Below are 19672 nucleotides of genomic sequence, written 5' to 3'. Positions count from 1 at the left end.
CGGGGAAGAAGTGAGTTAGGAGTCCGGGCTAAATCGCAGAATAGGCTGCATCAGTCGATTCTGTGTTTACTTCTCTTATGCTTGGACACGCCTTTTTATGACGTAATATTGGTTACGCCTCTTCTTCAAAACAAGTTATAAGTATGCTATAGCTTCGTATTTAAAGAAAACTTATATTATATTTTAACTGAGTTGAAATGGTAGGTTTATAATGTTCTGTGCGAGATTTTTTAAATTGTAAATCTACTTTTGTGTGTTGTGTGGTATTGTTAGCATTTAACGCAACGAATTATCTCTCACAAATGTATTATTAAGATACCAAACGATTGGAAACGATCATTAGCAAACGATTGAAAATATTGAATGCATGAATTAAAAATTATAACCGTAACTTCTGAAAATGCAGAAAAGAATTCTTTTGCTTAAAGAATGTTTTGATTATTCATGAGTGTGTTTAATTCGGTGCTTACTGCAGAATGGATGAGTATTTGAATCTGGATTTCTTTTATCAGTTGGAGCGAAGAGATAAAAAATGTGTTATTGAGTGGTGTATGGAGAAAGGTTTGATTGCAATAGCGTATAAGTGCCCGATTTGTGGAAAAAATATGAAACTAGTAGAGCGAAAAAACCGTATAGACGGTTTTGAGTGGATGTGCAGAGTTACTGGAGGCGAATGTAGGCATCGAATTTCAAGATCTGTTCGAAAGAACTCCTGGTTTGCGAAGAGTAAATTGAGCATATGTGATGTTTTGCGAGTTACCTATATGTGGTTGGGTAAGTGCGGGAATGATTTTATACGAACGGAATTACGTATTGCTAAAAATACGGTGACAGATTGGAAAAGTTTTTGTAGAGAAGTATGCATGGAGTTATGTTTGAAGGAGAATGTTAAGTTGGGTGGGGAAGGTGTCATTGTCGAAATCGACGAAAGCAAGTTTGGCAAGCAAAAGTATCATAGAGGGAAAAGAGTCGAAGGAAAATGGGTTTTTGGTTTGGTTGAGAGAGGAACAGATAAATGCGTCTTTAAAGTTGTTGAAAACAGAGGTGCCGAAACATTGCTAGAAATCATTAAAGAGAATGTTCTACCAGGATCGATTATTATATCCGATTGTTGGAAAGCGTACGACTGTCTCGAGTTCGAAGGGTATGCGCACCTGAAAGTCAATCATAGCTTGAGTTTTAAAGATCCAGAAACAGGTGCGCATACCAATAGTATTGAAGGAACTTGGGCGGCAATCAAAAGAAGTTTCCGTGGCTCTAGTAAGGCAAAAGGACAGTTTGATTCCTATCTTGCGGAATATATTTGGAGAAGGAAGCACAAGAAATCCGACGCCAGCCAACTGATGCGTATACTTCTCAGTGAGATCACAGCCATATATTCTGCAAAAGGAGAGGACTGAAGGTAAGTTTCATTTATTATTATTGACTTAAGTAAACTATTGGGTGCTTTTCTTAATATGGCAGTTTGGATGTTAGGTAGTTGCTTTATTCTGGCAGCTTTATTTTTCTTTTGTATCATTTTTCTGGACACATTTTTTGCAAACTTCTCTGATTTCTTTAAATGAAAGCAAATTTCTGAGTATATGAGCAATGGAGAATTTATTTGATGTCTGACTTTTTTAAGTAAAATAGATCGATGTTCACATGGACAAAGCCAATGTGGTGCGCAATGCCGAGTTTGTGCAATTCTGGGATGTTTTTTTAAGTGAAAATAGGTTGATGTGCACATGGGCAAAGCCAATGTGGTGCGCAATGCCGAGTTTGTGCAATTCTGGGATGTTTTTTTAAGTGAAAATAGATCGGTGTGCACATGGGCAAAGCCAATGTGGTGCGCAATGCAGAGTTTGTGCAACTCTGGGATGTTTTTTTAAGTGAAAATAGATCGAAGGGTATGCGCACCTGAAAGTCAAACACATGAAACTGATGAACTCTGGGATGTTTTTTTAAGTGAAAATAGATCGAAGGGTATGCGCACCTGAAAGTCAAACACATGAAACTGATGAACTCTGGGATGTTTTTTTAAGTGAAAATCGATGTGCACATGGGCAAAGCCAATGTGGTGCGCGCAATGCTGAGTGTGTGCGCGATGCCGAGTTTGTGCAATTCTGGGATGTTTTTTCAAGTGAAAATAGGTCGATGTGCACATGGGCAAATCCAGTGTGGTGCGCAATGCCGAGTTTGTGCAACTCTGGGATGTTTTTTTAAGTGAAAATAGATCGATGTGCACATGGGAAAAGGCAATGTGGTGCGCAATGCTGAGTTTGTGCGCGATGCCAAGTTTGTGCAATTCTGGGATGTTTTTTTAAATGAAAATAGGTCGATGTGCACATGGGCAAATCCAATGTGGTGCGCAATGCCGAGTTTGTGCAACTCTGGGATGTTTTTTAAGTGAAAATAGATCGATGTGCACATGGACACCGAGTTTGTGGAATTCTTTAATGTTTTTCGAGCGAATACTGATCGTTGTGTAAAAGGGAAAACGAGGTTGTGCGTGATATCGAGGAGTAATGTAACTTTATTTATGTGCAATGTTTAACATATCGTTTGTGTATTTTAAATTTGTATTGTTGTTTTAATTGTGAATTATATTTAAGACATAATTTTTCATTTAAATTGTATTTTTAATTTTTTGTTTTTTGATATGTTTATAACGCTTTCCGATTTACGATATATATGGATAGTCCGACGATCGACTCAACAGTAGCAAAACTGTAAACTTTAACCCTTGAAGTAACGTTTAGCTACTTTGAAGTACATTTTAATACGTAGTGTTTGGTATCGTAATTGCAAATAATATGTGTGTGTGTGCGTATGTGAAGCATAGCTTAGTGTTCCAAGTTTGTAGTATTTATTTTATTATATTATTTTCTTTCATTCTGAGAAATTAGATTTTTTTATTTATTAATGCGTAGAATTCTAGCATGCCTACACAGAATATAGCTTGATTTAGGAATTTTGGAAACTGATATGAAAGCTGTGTAATGATGTTCATATGCAATAAAAAATATTCTTTTTTTATTAACGTAAAGTATAAAATATTTAGAAATAATGAAAATTGTCTAATTATTGGTATGTAAGGAATTATGTCGTTACGTAGCAAGAAGGTAATTTGTAAAAATGATAAAATTGAAATGTTCCACAATATGAATTTAAATTTTAAAAAAATAGTTTGTTTGTATAAATAAAAAAAATTAATAAAAAAAATAATAATTTAATATTGAAGCTCTACAACTATTAGAGACTGCGACGTTGTTTATCGTTTTAATAATTGGTAGAATTCGCTCACTGTATCATGGTAATTTTAAATATAAACAATTTATTATACTTATTATCAGTAACGCCTAAACTTAAATGTTATAAATTTAAATTAAAAGTAAAGAATTTGATATTAATTTACAATAATAAACAATTTATTATTGTTATTTATAAGAGAAAATAGAAAGTACACGTAGTGTAAATGCGAGACTACATTGTGACGTCATAAGCTTAGTCCCACCCATTTAATGACGTCACGCAGCTCCTCATACTGAACTTTGTTGATGCAGCCTATTCTGCGATTTTACCGGAGTCCGCACTAGGGACGTAAAAATTCTTTCTACTTTCAACCTGTTTTACCAGATTGAAAGAGAGAGAGGTGATGATTGAAGGCGGATTCCTGAATGCATTGCATTAATGGAATCGGAAAGATTTAAAGACAATCAGCCGGGAAACATAATTTTCCAGGGCTTGGGAAAGGTATATTAGGTAATACGGAAAACCGCAGTAATTGCTAATGCCTTGGGGATGGGCTGGGGGGGGGAGAGAGTCTTGCGACTAAAGCTCGGAGCAAGGGATGGTGGAACGAAAAGAAGGGGAGAAAAGGATTCAAGAGGCGAAACAGTTCTCCTACCGCCCGTGGCGAGAGAAGAATAGGAGCAACTTTTGAAGCGGAAAGAACCGTGAAGAAAATTAACTGTAGAAAAGACGGAGAAGTTTTAAGATAGTTAAAGGGAAGGCAAGCGAGGAAAAGTGGATTAAAAAGGGGAAAAGAAATAAAAATAGAGACAGGATTAATCTGAATTACCTGATTGCAGATGATGACTGAAGATATGCAAGCTTGTACATTTGTGCAGTTTGCTGGAATCAAAAATTCATATATAAAAGTGTTTGGAGTAGCATATGGGGGAGTTAGATTTGAATGATTTGAATATTAATTTAAATTTTAATAATTAAATAGTTTAAGTTAAATAGTTAAGTTAAATGATAAAATAATAAAGAAACGTTAAAGCTATTGTAAATCTGATTTTTAATTGTCTGGACCGTGTTTTAAGAAAAGATGAGGTCTTGGCAAGTGGAGGAGCATGTTACCTATAGCAGCACGGATATAAAACCGAGAAACGAGGCCGAATTAGGTCCGCCGGGCATGTGGAAATATAGAAATAGTTAAGGGTCGCCGGGTTAGGCCCGTGAAGTGCTTGCTAATTTAAAAAAAAAAATTTTTAGAAAGAATTCCTAGTCAAGCAGACACCTCCGCTTTGGCTTCCTAGGAAAGATGTTATAAGTTCTATCAAGAACGCTCCTAGGTCGCTTAGCTGAGCTGGGCTCAGCTGGATCATAAGCAAGAAGTGAATGCAAGACTGGGTTTTCGATCTGTGTTAATCTATTAAAGAATTTGGCCGAATTTTGCCTGAAAAAGGCGTCAAGGGGAAGAATTTTGAGATCTTTATGAAGCACTTCATTACGGACGAAATAATGAGCATTTGTCAGGATACGAAGCGTGACGCTCTGGAATACTTGGATTTTTTTCAGATGGCTATTGGCAGCAGTTGACCATACTACAGCTGCATAGGTCAGGATTGGGAGGATGGTACTTTTATACAGTAGGATCTTGTTATTGAGGGAGAGGTTGCTTGTTCTTTTGAGGAGAGACATCAGTTGGGTTCTTGTTGTTCTTGCTTTTGAAATGGCATAATTGATGTGGGTATTCCAGAGCAGCTTCGCATCTAGATATACTCCCAGATATTTGTAGGATTCCACCCAGGGTACATTTTCATCAAATAATCTGAGTGGAGGGAGTTGACTATGGACATTCCTCTTTCTGGAAAAGAAAACTGTGGCGGCACTTTTTGCGACATTAATTTTGATTTTCCAGGTAATGAGCCAGGACTCCAAGTCTGTTAAATACAGCTGTAGGTGATTGAGAGTGGCATGTAATGTTGAGTGCTGTGAAATGATGGCTGTGTCGTCTGCATAGAGTGCTAGATCGACACTTGGTGTTTGTGGTATGTCATTTACATACAAGTTGAAGAGCGTAGCGCTAAGAATTCCTCCCTGAGGCACCCCAGCCAAGATAGGGCGAGGAGAAGAGACAGAATATTTAACTTTAACAGAAAAGGTACGATTAGTGAGGTAAGAGTGCATTATGTGCACAAAATTAGCCGAAATTTCAAGTCGCATGAGCTTGAATAAAATTCCGATATGCCAACATCTGTCGAAAGCCTTTGCTACGTCTAAATAAACAATAGCTGTAGGCTTTCCACTGCGAGATCCTGTATGAATGATTTCAACTACCCTCAGTAGCTGGGCCTGAGTTGAGTGTTTAGCACGAAAGCCGAATTGCTGAGGAATAATAATATTTCGGTTTCGGCAGAAATCATTCAGGTAGCTAAGCAGTATAGCTTCGTAAATTTTACTAAGTGAAGACAGAAGGCTGATCGGCCTATAATTTTGAGGGACCTTTGGGTCCATTCCAGGTTTTAGAATAGGAATGACTAATGCATTCTTCCAGCTATGAGGATAATATTTTAGCCTTAGCATTGAATTTATCAAAACTGCTAGGTAAAATATGAATTTTACTGGTAAATTTTTAATCATGCGATTAGAAATCCTATCCAGGCCAGGTGCTTTTGCAGGGGTGAGATTTTTGACAAAAGCAGAAATCTCAGTCATTGTTGTGGTGATGGGTTCCTCAGAATTTGTATCTGAGGAGAGAAATTCTTCAACTTGGTGTTGGACTTCATGCGTGTGCTCTGCACAGGAATCGAACATGAGTCCAGTGTTAGGTGAAAATTGTGTTTGAAGGCTGTCTGGCTATGCATTCAGCCTTTTCGGTGTCTGTTAATGCCATCCGGTCGTTGACCGTGCCCATTAGGGGGTGGGGGAATGTCGTGTTTTGGTTTGCGAAGCCGTGCGCTAGCAACCCAGAGTCTATCTTATCAGAAGTCTTTAAGGACTTAAGATAGTTTGCGTATTTTTCGTCTGTGTATTTCTTAATGTCAGACTTGATCTCATTCTGGATCCTTCGCAGTTGCACTCGAAAGTTTTCCAAACGTGTATTTTGCCAGTCTCTGCGAAGGCGGTTTTTAATTTTGATTTTATCTTTAATGTGATCAGGTAATTTATAATAATTTTGCCTGAATTTGGGTTTGGAAGCAGCTGTAAATGCGCTTCCTAGGGTTTGGTTGAGCCTGTCAATGGCAAAATCAACCTCCTGATTATCGTGAATTTTGATAGGGGGGAGAATACCATTTTCCAAGACATACCGAAAGTTGTCCCAATTTGTAGAGACTTGCGCCGGTAAATTTTGGTTAATTTTGGATGTTTTAAGGGTGAGGTGAACCGGATAATGGTCAGAGGACAATTCCGGAATCACTTCGATCGAATAATCTACTGGAATATTTTTAAATAAGGCCAGATCAATAATGGAAGGAGCACCTAACCCCCTGGAAACTGGTAATGGGTAGGTGTGTTTGGCGCAATAATTTGGATGCGGGCGTCCTGAGCCCAAATTTTGAGTTTATCGCCATAGTTGTTGGCAGTGACACAATCCCAACTTCTATGACGGGCATTTAAATCTCCTGCGATAATCAGGTTATTTGCTACACCACTTAATTTTCTGAGATCAGAGATAAATGCGGGTCCCTGTCTCGGAGGCATAAATAATTCGCGATGTTCGCGCTAAGTCCCTCAACCAGATGTGTCTCCTGAACGAGGAAGAGGTCCATGTGATGCTCATTAATAAAATCCCGGACTTCGTGAATCTTCTTCTTGATTCCATTGGCATTCCAGTAGGAGATCAGGAGAGTATCTTCACTAGTTGCACAGTTGAACTTGAGGCCTTTAGTTTAAGAGGCCACAGTATGCCTCATAAATATAAAATGCTCTCTCAGGCCCCGTGGAGACATTTCGGAGCCTAGGGAGAGCATTTCTAAAAGCCTCGAGGAGGATCTTGTGTTCTATACCGAATTCCGAGGCGATTTGGAAGACGCTCCGGAGGGTATCTGTGCAACTTCCATCATCTACAGTCGGGGCTGGAGCCTGGGCCGGTGGAGTTGGCTGGAGGAGAGGACTCTGCTTCGGCCCTTGCTTCGTGGCTTGCTTCATCGCAGGAGCTTGCTTCGGTTCCTTAGTAGATGATGGTAGTCCGGGATTTTTCCGTCCGGAAACGACGTCACTAAATGAGGGATCCGTGCTGCTAAGTGGAGCTTTTACCGGAGCCGGTACAAATTTTGAAATCCCGCTATCTGATCTAATAGGGGGGGTTTTATTTTTATTGGCTGGGTTTCGGGGACAGTGAAACCAGTTGGCTGCGTGCCGCCCAAGGCAGTTCGCGCAGGTGTTGGCTTCCTCCGGGTCTTTGGTGCATTGGTACGCGTAATGCGGGCCGGCGCACCTCAGACACCGGATTGGCAGTGTGCACACTGCGGAACTATGGAAGAAGCCTTGGCAGCGCCAACACTGGCTCGGCCCCTTCTTCCCAATATGTTTCTCAAATTTAATCTCAATTCCAAACATTGTGGTTTCTTCAAATATGTCATAGACATTTAAAGCAGGATTTAATTGGACTAGAAATAATGGCATTGGATAGCGGGACCTGTGCCTACGGAGTTGGGTTACAGATATGACAGAGTAACCCAAAATTTGCAGTTCTGATTTAATTTTATCCGCTTTTGCGGTGTTAGGCAAGCCGCGTAATATGGCCTTTACGGGCCGATCCTGTTTCAGATTGAACGATTTGTATTCGGCGCCCTGATTATTTAAAATTTGGGCCACCGAACGGTAATCATCTTCCGTCTGCATTTCTATACGCAGGTACTTGCCCTTCATCCTACAGATGGCCGTAGGCACAGTAGCTTGTACCAAAGACGTCAGAAATTCAAAATCTTTGGGCTCTACAAAGAAGAATGGGATTTTTCTCTTTGAATTCTTAGAGCTTTCAGTAGGGGGGGGGGAGTACCGTCGCCGGGTTGCTCCGCGAGATCACTTTTCTCTTCCACCCTAACCGCAGGTTGGGTGGGAGGCAATTCCTCCTCTGGTTGTTCACTCCAAAATGGAGGCAGGCTATTGTTCGCTTGTGGTTTAGAAGGAGAATTCGGCGCACCACGTGCAACAAGATGGCGAGGAGGCCGCTGAAAGCCCTCTTCATCGACTTTTCGTAATTTCTTATTTTTAGGAAAATCATTAGTATCCCGCGAATTTAAAGATAATTTTTGAATTTTTTTGGCACTATGGAGGATTTTTTCTGCATTTAACTTTGCAGGTTTTAGAATTGGGCTATTGGTTTGAGTTTTTTCAGAATTTTGAGTTTTATCCGAATTAGCATTATTTTTTTCCGAGATAACATCGTTAGTTAATTCTTTGGCCGATTTTAGTAATTTTTGGATGCATTCATCCTCAGTTGGGGGAATGGCAAAGAGAGGCAGATTAAGGCGTTTAGCAAGAGTGGTAAGATTAAAAAGCGTTACCTTAGATTCCTGTTGCACGCACTTGAGGTCGAAGCTTGCAAGAGGAGTAGATCTTCGAGCCCTGGACAAATTCTGCTCCAAGTCTGTAAATCTTGCCTTGAGCAGATAGAGTTGTTTTATCTGGATAAGTAGATCATCCGGATTCACTTCTTGAACTGGATCAGAGTCGGAGACAGGGACGGTCGTGTCCATCTCAGCGCTGGTATCGGTGGGGTTGCCGGCCATGATTTCCGGCGTCGCGTCACTGCAGGTGGCTTGTGGGGAGCTCATTGTCGCACGTCCTCACTCGACGAGAGACACCCTGCTAATCCGGAAGGTTTCCAGTACCCCAGGAGAAATACAAAAATTCCTCCGATTACGGTCCAGGACACAAACATCACCTGGAAAAAGCTAAATGATCTCCTTGAAAAGGAAAAATTGGACTTTAAAGCGAAAATGAAAAGCGACTATGATTTCGAAATCAAAGTATTCAGTAGCGATATGCATAGGCAGATCACTGCCTTACTGGATAAAAACGAAATCAAATACTACACGCATATGCTGCCGGACGAAAAAATGCTAGTTATCCGTAGCATTCCCTCATATACTCCTCCAACAGATGTCGGAGAAGCCCTTGTGAACCTAGGGTTCACAATCAATAAAGTGGTTCAGCTTACGAGAAAGCGCGGCACGGAAATCCAAAAGATGCCCCTATACCTCGTCATCCTGCCTAAAAGTGACAAAGCCAGGACGATTCATGAACTTGAATACTTGATGAGACTTCGTGTCTCAGTCGAGACTTACAGAGGCAGACGAGGCCCCACTCAATGCTACCGCTGCCAAAATTTTCACCATGCCCAAGCACAGTGTCACCTCCCCCCCGCGGTGTGTAAAGTGCGGACAGGGGCACGAATCTAAAACGTGCACAAAACCATCGGATGAACCAGCCACCTGTGCAAATTGTGGTTTAAGTCACACTGCATCCTTTCGTGGATGTAGTTATTTCCCCAAACCCCGGCAATATTCACAAGGAAAAATGTTGTATTCGGACAGAGTTGTCATGAATAGTGCTCAGCCACCTCAAAACAGGCAACCACCTGAAATTGCCGAGCTCAGAGCAAAACTCGAAGAGGCCAAATCATTGATAGCAACCCTCACGGCCGCTATCTCTATCTTAAAGGACACTACTACGCAGCTCAATGCTGCTGCAGTGCAAAATTCAGTCATGCCTCCTCAGAAAAATCATGACTAATCCCCATCAAAGTTTTGCTCCCATTACGATTACTCTGTGGAATGCACAGAACATTACTCAAAAAATACCAGAATTTCAGGACTTTTTAATTAGGCATGAAGTGGACATCTGCCTGGTCACTGAAACGCACGCAAATTCAAAGCACAACATCAATATCGCAAATTATAGCACCTATCGATGCGATATAATCAGACACCGTGGTGGAGGTGTCGCCATCTACGTGAAAAGGACTCTTTGCTCTGGCTTATTATCTGCGGATAATACAAAAGCATTCGAAACTGTCAGTGTTAATGTGGTTTTACCCAAAATCGGACATACAAAAATCTGTGCACTCTACAACCCACCTGACAACAAAATATCTGCGAGTGATTTACATCATTACCTGCAAGACTCAGCTCCCACAATCATTGGAGGTGACTTCAATTCAAAGCATGTGGACTGGGGCTGCAATCACAGCAACGCAAACGGACACACCATCAGAGACTACGTAGAAAATTATCCCATCTTCCTATACACACCCGAAGAAACTACATACCGCCCAAACACTCCACGCAAAAGACCTGATATCCTTGATTTTTTCCTCACTAATTTCAACATACCCCTTGCAATGGAAGTTACTCATGAGCTGACCTCAGATCATGTCCCTGTAATGGCAAGACTGGGTTACAACAAGCCGAAAGATGCAAAGAAAGAGAAAATTGTAGACTGGAAATTACTTCACAACCTTGCAATTACATCCCCCATAAACCTGGGTCCTCTAAAAACCACAACTGATATAGAGAGAGCTGCAAAAATTTTTACGAACTCTCTTCAGGATTTCCTTGCATTAGCAACTACAGAAAAGAGGCATTCATCTCATTACGGCGCCCTACCCATGCACATCAGAGAATTAATCAAGCAACGGAACAGAACCCGAAAACTCTACAATCACACCTACCTAAGGGATCCTACCTTAAAACCAATTATCAATAGACTCACCAGAAAAATTAAATCTAGTATCCAGCAGCATCGAAACGAATCCTGGAATTTAAAAATTGAAAACTTAAATCTTGAAGACGGTTCCTTCTGGAAGTACATTCGTAAACGGAAAAACCCTACAATTAGCACCCCTCCAATCAGAACGCAATCTAACATTGCGTACACCAATGAAGAAAAAGCTGCAGCTTTTGCCGATCACCTGACCCAGCAATTCACGCCCAACGATTTCCCTGCAGACCAAACAAGCATTGCCGCCATTACTGACCACGTCAAAAACTGGCTCAGTGCACCATGTGAACAAACTGGGATCAAACTCACTACCCCAAGTGAAGTGAAAAATATAATCAAAAACTCAAATAATAGAAAAGCTCCTGGACCTGACAAAATCTCAAATAAACTACTTAAACAGCTCCCGCACGGTGTCATCTGCAAACTAACATCTATCTACAACGCCTGTCTCACGAGCTCTTACTTTCCAAATGTATGGAAACACGCTTCGATCTTTCTTATTCCAAAACCCAAGAAGCCACCTGACAAACTTACCAGCTACCGACCTATTAGTCTCCTGTCTACACTGGGGAAGATTTTTGAGCGAATTATTTACAATAGACTGCAAAACCACCTTGACTTCATCCCAAAAGAACAGCATGGATTCAGGAAAGGACTCTCGACCACCCATCAGCTGGTTCGTATTTCTGAATTCATAGGATCGGCGCTCAGAAATAAACAAAGTATTGCTTTCCTCATGCTAGACGTGGCCAAAGCTTTTGACCGCGTCTGGCATGAAGGCCTCATCTATAAGCTTATACAACTGCATATCCCGAGAGAACTCGTCCTCATCCTGAAGTCGTTCCTCGAAAATCGAACTTTCTCAGTTAGACAGGGTGATCATCTTACTAATTCTTATCCTATCCTAGGAGGGGTCGCCCAGGGTAGTATCCTAGGACCCATTATCTATATCATTTACGTCTACGACTTTCCTACCTTCTCAGAAGACTACAATTTTCAACTTGCCTGTTACGCGGATGACACCGCACTTATACAAAAATCCAGGAAACCTAACAACGCTCTCGTCCAACTCCAAAAGAAAATGACCCAGGTAGAAGAATGGTGCACGAAGTGGAGAGTCAACATTAATGCTGACAAATCCCAAATTCTGCTTATCCGGCGCTACAAGCACCTGGATAACATTTCCACTACAGTTACCCTATTTGGCACACCAATCCCGATTGTAACTCGGGCCAAATATCTCGGAATTACTTTCAATAGAACTTTCACCTGGTCTACGCACATCAACATCACCAGGGGGAAAATCTTCGGCATCATGTGCAAACTGTTTCACCTCCTGGCTGAGTCTTCAGGTCTGAGCCTCAATAGGAAGAGACGAATATACACAGCAATCATACGATCCATCATAACATATGCATCCCCAGTCTGGGCAAATGCCAAACAAAACGATCTCAAAAAGCTGCAGATTATCCAGAACAAGTTTCTCAGAATCATCACAGGAGCCCCATATTACATCAGAAATAAAAACCTGCACCGAGACTTAAAAATTGAATATGTGACAACCTACATCAATAAGCTTAACGAAAACTTCTACAAAAAAGCAAACCATAATAGTACAGCAGACTTCTCCAACATTTTAAATTACGAAATCATAGAGGACGATTACTACAATAGACCCTTCACCGCCCATACTATTAACATGTTAAATTCCCACACAAATTAAGCAGCATTCACTAGGGTCAGTTTCTGAGAGGGTGACCACCTCACGTGATCGACCTGACCACTGCAAAGATCAAGGATCAAGGAAGTGCAATTTACGGAGTTCATAGGCAATTACGCCTTTACCTCCACATCTTCAAAGGAAATTTAATCGTTCGAAAGAGGGTATTGTCAAATAAGGTAAAAATTTTGATAAGCCGAATGACTTGGAGTAAGTGCCTTCACACTGAGTCAAAAAAAGGCAAAAAACTCAGAAGGTCTTAATTTTGCGCCGAAAAAGGGCCAGAATAATTTAGATAGGGGCAGCCATAAAAATTTTGACTGGAAATATAAAAGGTGAAGTTTCCTTGAGCCTTGATAATCATTATCTTTGCATACGTCAGATGAAGGACACGCAGGGGAATTCCGATGCGCGCTCTTCGAGGTGGGGGGGGGGGAGGGGAGAACCTGTTTACAGGTCGAAAAAGTGGTTCTGTCAGTGATCAGCTGGGAGGGAGAAGTTTCATTTTATTTTTGACCGCTAGTCATTGCGGTTTTTAAAAGCCAAAAAGGACGCTGTTAGGCGCCTAAGAAAGTTCCTTCTTAAAGGAAGAGAGAAGTTAAAGTTTAAAGAATATTTTTCAGTTTAGGAGAGAACTTTTTCAGTTTTATTTTAATTGAAAGATTATAGTAAGTTAAATCAGTCCTATTTGACTGTGATGTTTCTTGTTAAAGAAACGTTAAAGAGGTTCCTCGAGTTAATGCCGTGTGCATTAAAGAACTTTAGAGGCGGGGGGGGTTAAGGAACGAGAGGAAGTTATTCACGTGGTTATCAGTGTGCTCATATCTAGCCCGTTTAAATGGCAGAGCCGAATATTCCCTATTAAGTACCGCTCTGGGCCTTTTTCGGGAAGAAGCAACTGCAGGATCGTATACGGGTAGCATATGAAGCACAGGATTTGCGACACGTTGAATATTTTTGAAAAATTTTTCCGAAAGTCGCTGTATATAGCGATTAATGGGCATAATTTTGAGGTCGTTATGAATCTCTTCGTTCCGTACAAACCACGGAGCTTTTAGAATTTGCCGAAGCATTTTAGATTGAAAAATTTGGACATGTTTTCTGTTAGTCAGTGCGCATGGGCCCCATACGGGACACGCATACGTAAGAACCGGCCTAATCATTGATTTGTAGAGCAAGATTTTGTTATCAGTTGACAGGTCGCTATGACTAGCTAAGAGGGGGCGTAGGGCGGTTTTGACAGCTGTCGCACCCGCTATCATTTTGCGAATGTGAGGCTGCCAAGTTAATTTTGAGTCTAGTAAAACACCTAGATATTTATAAGAAGAGACCCAGGGAATGGGTTCACCGAAGAGCATTAAGTTGGGTAAATTTGGGATATTTCTTCGGATGAACATGGTGGCAGCACATTTTGCGACATTAATTTTGATTTTGTACAGACCGAGCCAGAGTTCTAAGGTCGAAAGGTAACTCTGCAATTGTGAGATTACCTGGAGGGTGTTGGAGTGTTGAGAAATGATGGCTGTATCGTCTGCGTATAATGCAAGATCGATATTTGGGGCCTTAGGAATATCATTTACATAAAGGTTAAAGATTGCGGGGGCGAGGAGACTTCCTTGAGCCACCACAGCATAGATTGGGCGGGGAGAGGAGAATTCGTGGTTAACTCGCACGCGGAAACTGCGTCCGGTCAAGTACGAGTTAATAATTTTAATGAGATGAGCCGAAAAACCAAGCCGCATGAGCTTGTAAATAATCCCGTCATGCCAAGTCCTGTCAAAGGCTTTGGCAACGTCTAGATAGACAATTCCAGTTCTCTCTCGCTTACGAAAGCCTTCATGAATGAATTCCACTACACGGAGTAACTGGTGTACCGTGGAGTGTTTAGGTCGGAAGCCGAATTGTTCCGGGATTAGTAAATTTTGATCCCGACAGAATTCATTCAGGCGATTAAGTAAGACAAATTCATATATCTTAGAGAGAGAAGATAACAGACTGATGGGTCTGTAATTGACGGGCAGGTTTAAATTTTGTCCCGGTTTTGGAATGGGAACGACTGCTGCAATTTTCCAGCAGTCGGGGAAATAGCTTCTCCTGAGCATTAAATTTATGAGGACCGTGATCCATACGATAAACATAGGGGGGAAGTTTTTGATCATGCGATTCGAAATAGAGTCTATGCCAGGTGCCTTGTCAGGTTTCAGTTTGTCAATGAAAACCATGACTTCAGAAGGGTCCGTCGGCCTGAGTTCAGGAGTGGTAGGTTGTATTAAAATTCTTTAACCCGTGCTTGTATGCGCCCCTGTGTAACCGGACGGTTACAGTAGGAGTCGTGGTTTGTTGTGAATTGGGTTGCAAGGCTGTCAGCTATGACATTTGCCTTTTCTGAGTCGGTGTAGGCCATCTGCGCGCCATCGGCCGTTTGAAGGGGCGGAATGTGTGTTTTATGTTTGCGTAATCGGGCGGCTGCGCGCCAAATCGATTTGTCTTCAGTCGTTAGGGACTCAATGAATGTTTTCCACTCCGCTTGTTTTAATAAGCGGGTTTCGGTCCTTATCTCGTTCTGTATCTTGCGAAACTGGGCACGGATGTTGGGATCTCGTGACCTTTGCCAAATTCTTCGCAAGTAATTTCGCTGCTTAATTTTGAATTTAGTCTCAGGTGGGAGCCTAGCACCTGGATGTTTACGTGGCTTTGAAGCCACAGCTCTCGCTTCTTTCAGTAAAGACTCCAAACTTTTGATATGCCTGTCAAAGTCCGAATTGCTGGAAATTTTGATGGGAGGGAGTGAAGTTTTTTCCAAAATAAATCTAAAGTCGTCCCAGTTTGTTGAGACTTGCTCCTCTAATTTTGAGTATCGATTTTGAATATCTAGGGATATCAAAACGGGGTAGTGATCAGAGTCCAATTCCTGAATCACTTTTATCTCATGCCGAAAGAATATGTTATAAAAGGCAGCCAGATCAGGAACTGCAGGGGACCCTCTATGAGGGTAAAAGGTCGGGAGGGTAGGAGCTATGATCTGTACATGGTTACTCTGGCACCATGAATTTAGACTAATACCATACCTGTTCCTGTTAGAACAAAACCATGCGGTATGGCGTGAATTTAGATCACCAGCAATTATTAGATGATTTGAAATATTCAAAATTTTATCAAAATCACTGACAGGAAAAGTTGGCCTTCCACGTGCTGTAGACAGTGGAGGTAAATAAGCTGAGACTATTGTCAGCGGGGAGGAATTTTGAAGGAAAATTTTGATGATTGTCGCTTCCAAAAAATTTAAATCAGGGGTCGGTATCATGTGGTGCTTTAACGAACGCTTCACATAGATACAAGTGCCGCCACAGGGATTTCTGCCCTGTGACACCCTGTCAGTACAATAAATGTCATAATTCCCAATTTTGGGAGTATTCCCTGGGGTAAGGTGAGTCTCTTGGACTAAAAACACGTCAATATCGTGCTCTACTATAAATCACGTACTTCGTGAATTTTTGAAGTTAAACCATTGGCGTTCCATGTGCAAATGGTCAGTTCTCTGATGGTGTTTGAACTGTTATTTATACAATTGAATTTTATGCCGTTGTTAAAGGTTCATCACTGAAAAACAGAAGACATGGGTCTAATAAAGCCGAATTAGGTTGAAAGCTCAACATAGCTTTCATAAATATAAAATGCCCTCATTAAAGCATCTGCTTGCCTGAGTTTAGGCATTGCTTTTTTGAAGGCAAGGAGCAGAATATGCTTGTCTACCGCTGGGTCGCGGGAGATTTCAATTAAGCATTTTAGTGTAGATGAGAAGACATCGTCTGAATCATTGCTACACTCTGCTGTGGCTGACACTCCTGGGGCTGCAGGGGCTTCTGAAACCGGCAGTCTTGGATTCGTGGATTTGAATCCGTGCTCAGTGGTGTTCTTCACCATCTGTGCATAAGATGGTGAACTGACGTTGCTCGGGGGAGCAGGCATGGGCCGTCTTGTCTCAGCATTTGCTGGGGGCTTAGAAGAACCCTGAGGGGGGCTGTTTGAGCAGCTGCCCTAGTCCTAGGCGCGGAATTTTTACCGCGAGCCCGTTTGTTGCCTGGGTATCGGGGACAAGATTTGTACGAAGCTGGGTGATCTCCACCGCAGTTGCAGCAAGTGGCTGGTAGATCTAATCCTTTGGTACACTCACGTGCCCAATGGGGTCCAGAGCATCTGACACAACGGATTGGAAGAGTGCAGAGTTCCGAAGAATGTAAAAAGCCCTGGCACCGAAAGCACTGAGTAGGGCCCTTGCGGCCGCGGTAACGCTCAATGCTGATCTCTGTGCCCCACATGTCAGTGACGGCAAACAGATGATCGAGGAAGGGGTGAGGGATAACTTGTAAATATACAAGTGGCATTGGATGTCTGGAGCCAGGCTGAGTAAGCCGAACGATGCGATGCACTTTAAATCCCATAGCCTCAACTTCCTCTTTGATATCCCCGATTTCAGTTTCAACAGGGAGGCCTCTGATGACAATTTTGACTGGCCGGTCCTGCTTTAAGTCGAAAGTTTTGAACTGGATGCCGGCTTGCTTCATCCAGCGGGTAACCTCCCTGAACTCCAGCTCTGTCTGAACAAAAATTTTCAGATAAGGTCCAGTCAGGATGCTCCGTAAGTATGGGGCAATTTCTCTCATGAAAGACACTTGCGTCTTCCAGTTTTTGCTGCTTTAGAGATGTATTTCCGGAATCTCAGACTGCGGTGGGGGGGGTACGTTCCGTGCCTGCTCGGAATTAACTCCCTCACTTCTACTTGCAGTAACATTTTCTGCTTCGTTAGAATGCTCATTGATTAAAGAATTTTTAATCTTTTCATATTTGTTGGTATTCCTCTCCTTTTTAGGAGTAGCATTTTTTTCGGTGGCTGTTAATTTAGAATTTTGAATAGAACTATTTGTATCTTTAGCGTTCAAAGCCAAATCATCTATTGTAAGATCCACAATAGGCGCCTTCCCTTGCTTTCGAGCCGCGGGGGTGATAAACCCGTCTGAGTCTATTGTCTGGTTCTTTCGCTTCCGCGATGACGTAGACTGGACTAGTTTCCCCCGCACCGCGTGCGTGGGAATAGATGCCTCGTGCTTGCAAGGATCTTCTGCGGATTGAGCGGCGGCCATCTTGGCTAAGCGCTCGCTCTCCAATATATTTAAAAATTCCGCTCTGGTTGAGGGAAGATGAAAAATTGGTACATCTAGAGCGTTAGCAATGTCATTAATCTTGTGAAAAAGTGACTTACCCGCCCGGTCGAGCTGATCATATCCATTAGTGTCCAACGGAGAAGGAGTCCGCTTCATGAAGCTCTTCTGCCGCTGAATCGCCTCGAACTGTTGTTTCAGGTCGTAGAACTGTATTACGAGGTTCATGCGCTCGTCATCTGGCGACGCCGATTGCACAGAGGGAGCATGATCCCTGGTTTCACTCATATCCTGGTCAATAATTACATTATTGTCACAAAAACTCTGAGAATTGCCCTGCGTTGGCGGGAGCTCGTTACACGAGCGACCGTCACCCTCGCTGTCCATCCTCGGAATCCACTGCAAAGAGTCTCGCTTCAAACAACCAGAGCTGTCTTCTGATTCGCCAGCCCATGATCCTGTCTCTCCGCCCACAGACTGCGAATTTCTTTTAACCACCATCACCGCCACCAGAGGGCGACACACTTGACTGATATTACTTTTTATTTTCCTCTCACTCACAGCTCCCTCCATGGGATTTATTCAGGTTTCTCATCACCATGCCCATCGTGGATTTACATCAGGTTTACAGGGAAGTACTGCAAATGCAGTAGACCCCCTGTATAAATACTTCTGTATCAAAGTATCAAAGTATCTCTACCTCAGTTCCAGCCTCCGCGCCATGAAGGAAGGACGTCTCTTCAGCGAGCTGCCATATAATTGCTTTATCACCATCACTACCTGCATTCAAGTTCTTCTAGCAAAGTTATCAATCTGTTCGCATAGAATCACATCTCCCGCAGATTTTTAAAATCTGCCTATGAATATTTTCAACGCGTTCATATTTATTATTTGCACTATCCTACACAAGCCACATGCCAATGAGCCTATTAATCTTAAACTCTTTCCTCTCCGCTTTTTGCTTTAGTGTTAGTATTGTGTATAAAAAATTTACAAAAACCAAAAAAAGTATAAAATATAAAATACAAAAAAATTATAAAACCTAAAAACTTATAAAAAGATTATGATACTTAAGTTTTTATTATCTTATCTCTATCCTTAAACTTTCTCGAGCCAGTGGCTCCCTCTAGTGTGCATCAAGTAAATCACTTATGCAAAATTTTTCCTATTTCTGCTCGCTTTTAGTAATTCTGATGAGGAGGTAAATGGTTTTGAACCATAGGCACTCCGTAATTTTCAAATCATTGGCATTGACGTAGTTCTCGTGGAGACAGGATAGCAGATGAAGGGGGTGTGACCAATGTCACGTGATGAGCGATAAGACATCTGATTGGTGATGAGGTATCCAGGCATCGTAGCGCTGTAAATCTGAAGTTTTACAATAGTTATACATAAAATAGTACTAAATCAGTTCATAAAAGGTGTGTGTTGCAGTCATAAATGCAGAAAATAAAATACGATTCCAAAAAGTAAAATAGTATATACAGGAAAAATATAAGTAATATCTTGTGGGCGTGGCTGTGTGTGTCACATGATCATCCGGCTAAGATTTCTAAACATCATTATTTACAAGTCAAATAAGTTTTTCAGAGTACTACATACTTAAAAGCACAAATTATGTTGGAAAATCCTGGTTTCCACTGAGTAGAAAAGCGGCATATGGACGGAGGTGCCTGTCCTCGTGTAAAATTTCATAGTGAAATAGGTTGAAAATGTCCATATGTTGGCACTCCTTAGTGGCGCCATAAAATGCCATGTTAGTTCTTAAATATTCCACTATTGTATCCATTTTTAAATCTTCATGGAGACGTTTGTTCTTCACATACGGGTGTGCATTTGTGATAATTCTTAA

General features: G+C 41.6%; 1 protein-coding gene across 1 annotated transcript; it reads left to right on the top strand.

Moving 5' to 3' along the window:
• Positions 1 to 459: 459 nt before the first annotated feature.
• Positions 460 to 1426, top strand: LOC146999285 (uncharacterized). Its single transcript, XM_085811285.1, has one exon. The coding sequence runs from the start codon at positions 477 to 479 to the stop codon at positions 1398 to 1400; it is 924 nt and encodes a 307-aa protein (XP_085667411.1). The 5' UTR covers positions 460 to 476; the 3' UTR covers positions 1401 to 1426.
• Positions 1427 to 19672: the final 18246 nt, after the last annotated feature.

The sequence above is a fragment of the Stegodyphus dumicola genome, chromosome 1, assembly GCF_044657685.1.
Source record: "Stegodyphus dumicola isolate Sdum_Otavi_A_Nest chromosome 1, ASM4465768v1".
NCBI classification, from domain to species: Eukaryota; Metazoa; Arthropoda; class Arachnida; order Araneae; family Eresidae; genus Stegodyphus; species Stegodyphus dumicola.
This window is presented reverse-complemented; position numbering and strand designations above follow the sequence as displayed.

Bases quoted from the DNA above. Each gene is read 5' to 3' on its own strand.
- LOC146999285 (XM_085811285.1), top strand. From the start codon at position 477: ATGGATGAGTATTTGAATCTGGATTTCTTTTATCAGTTGGAGCGAAGA.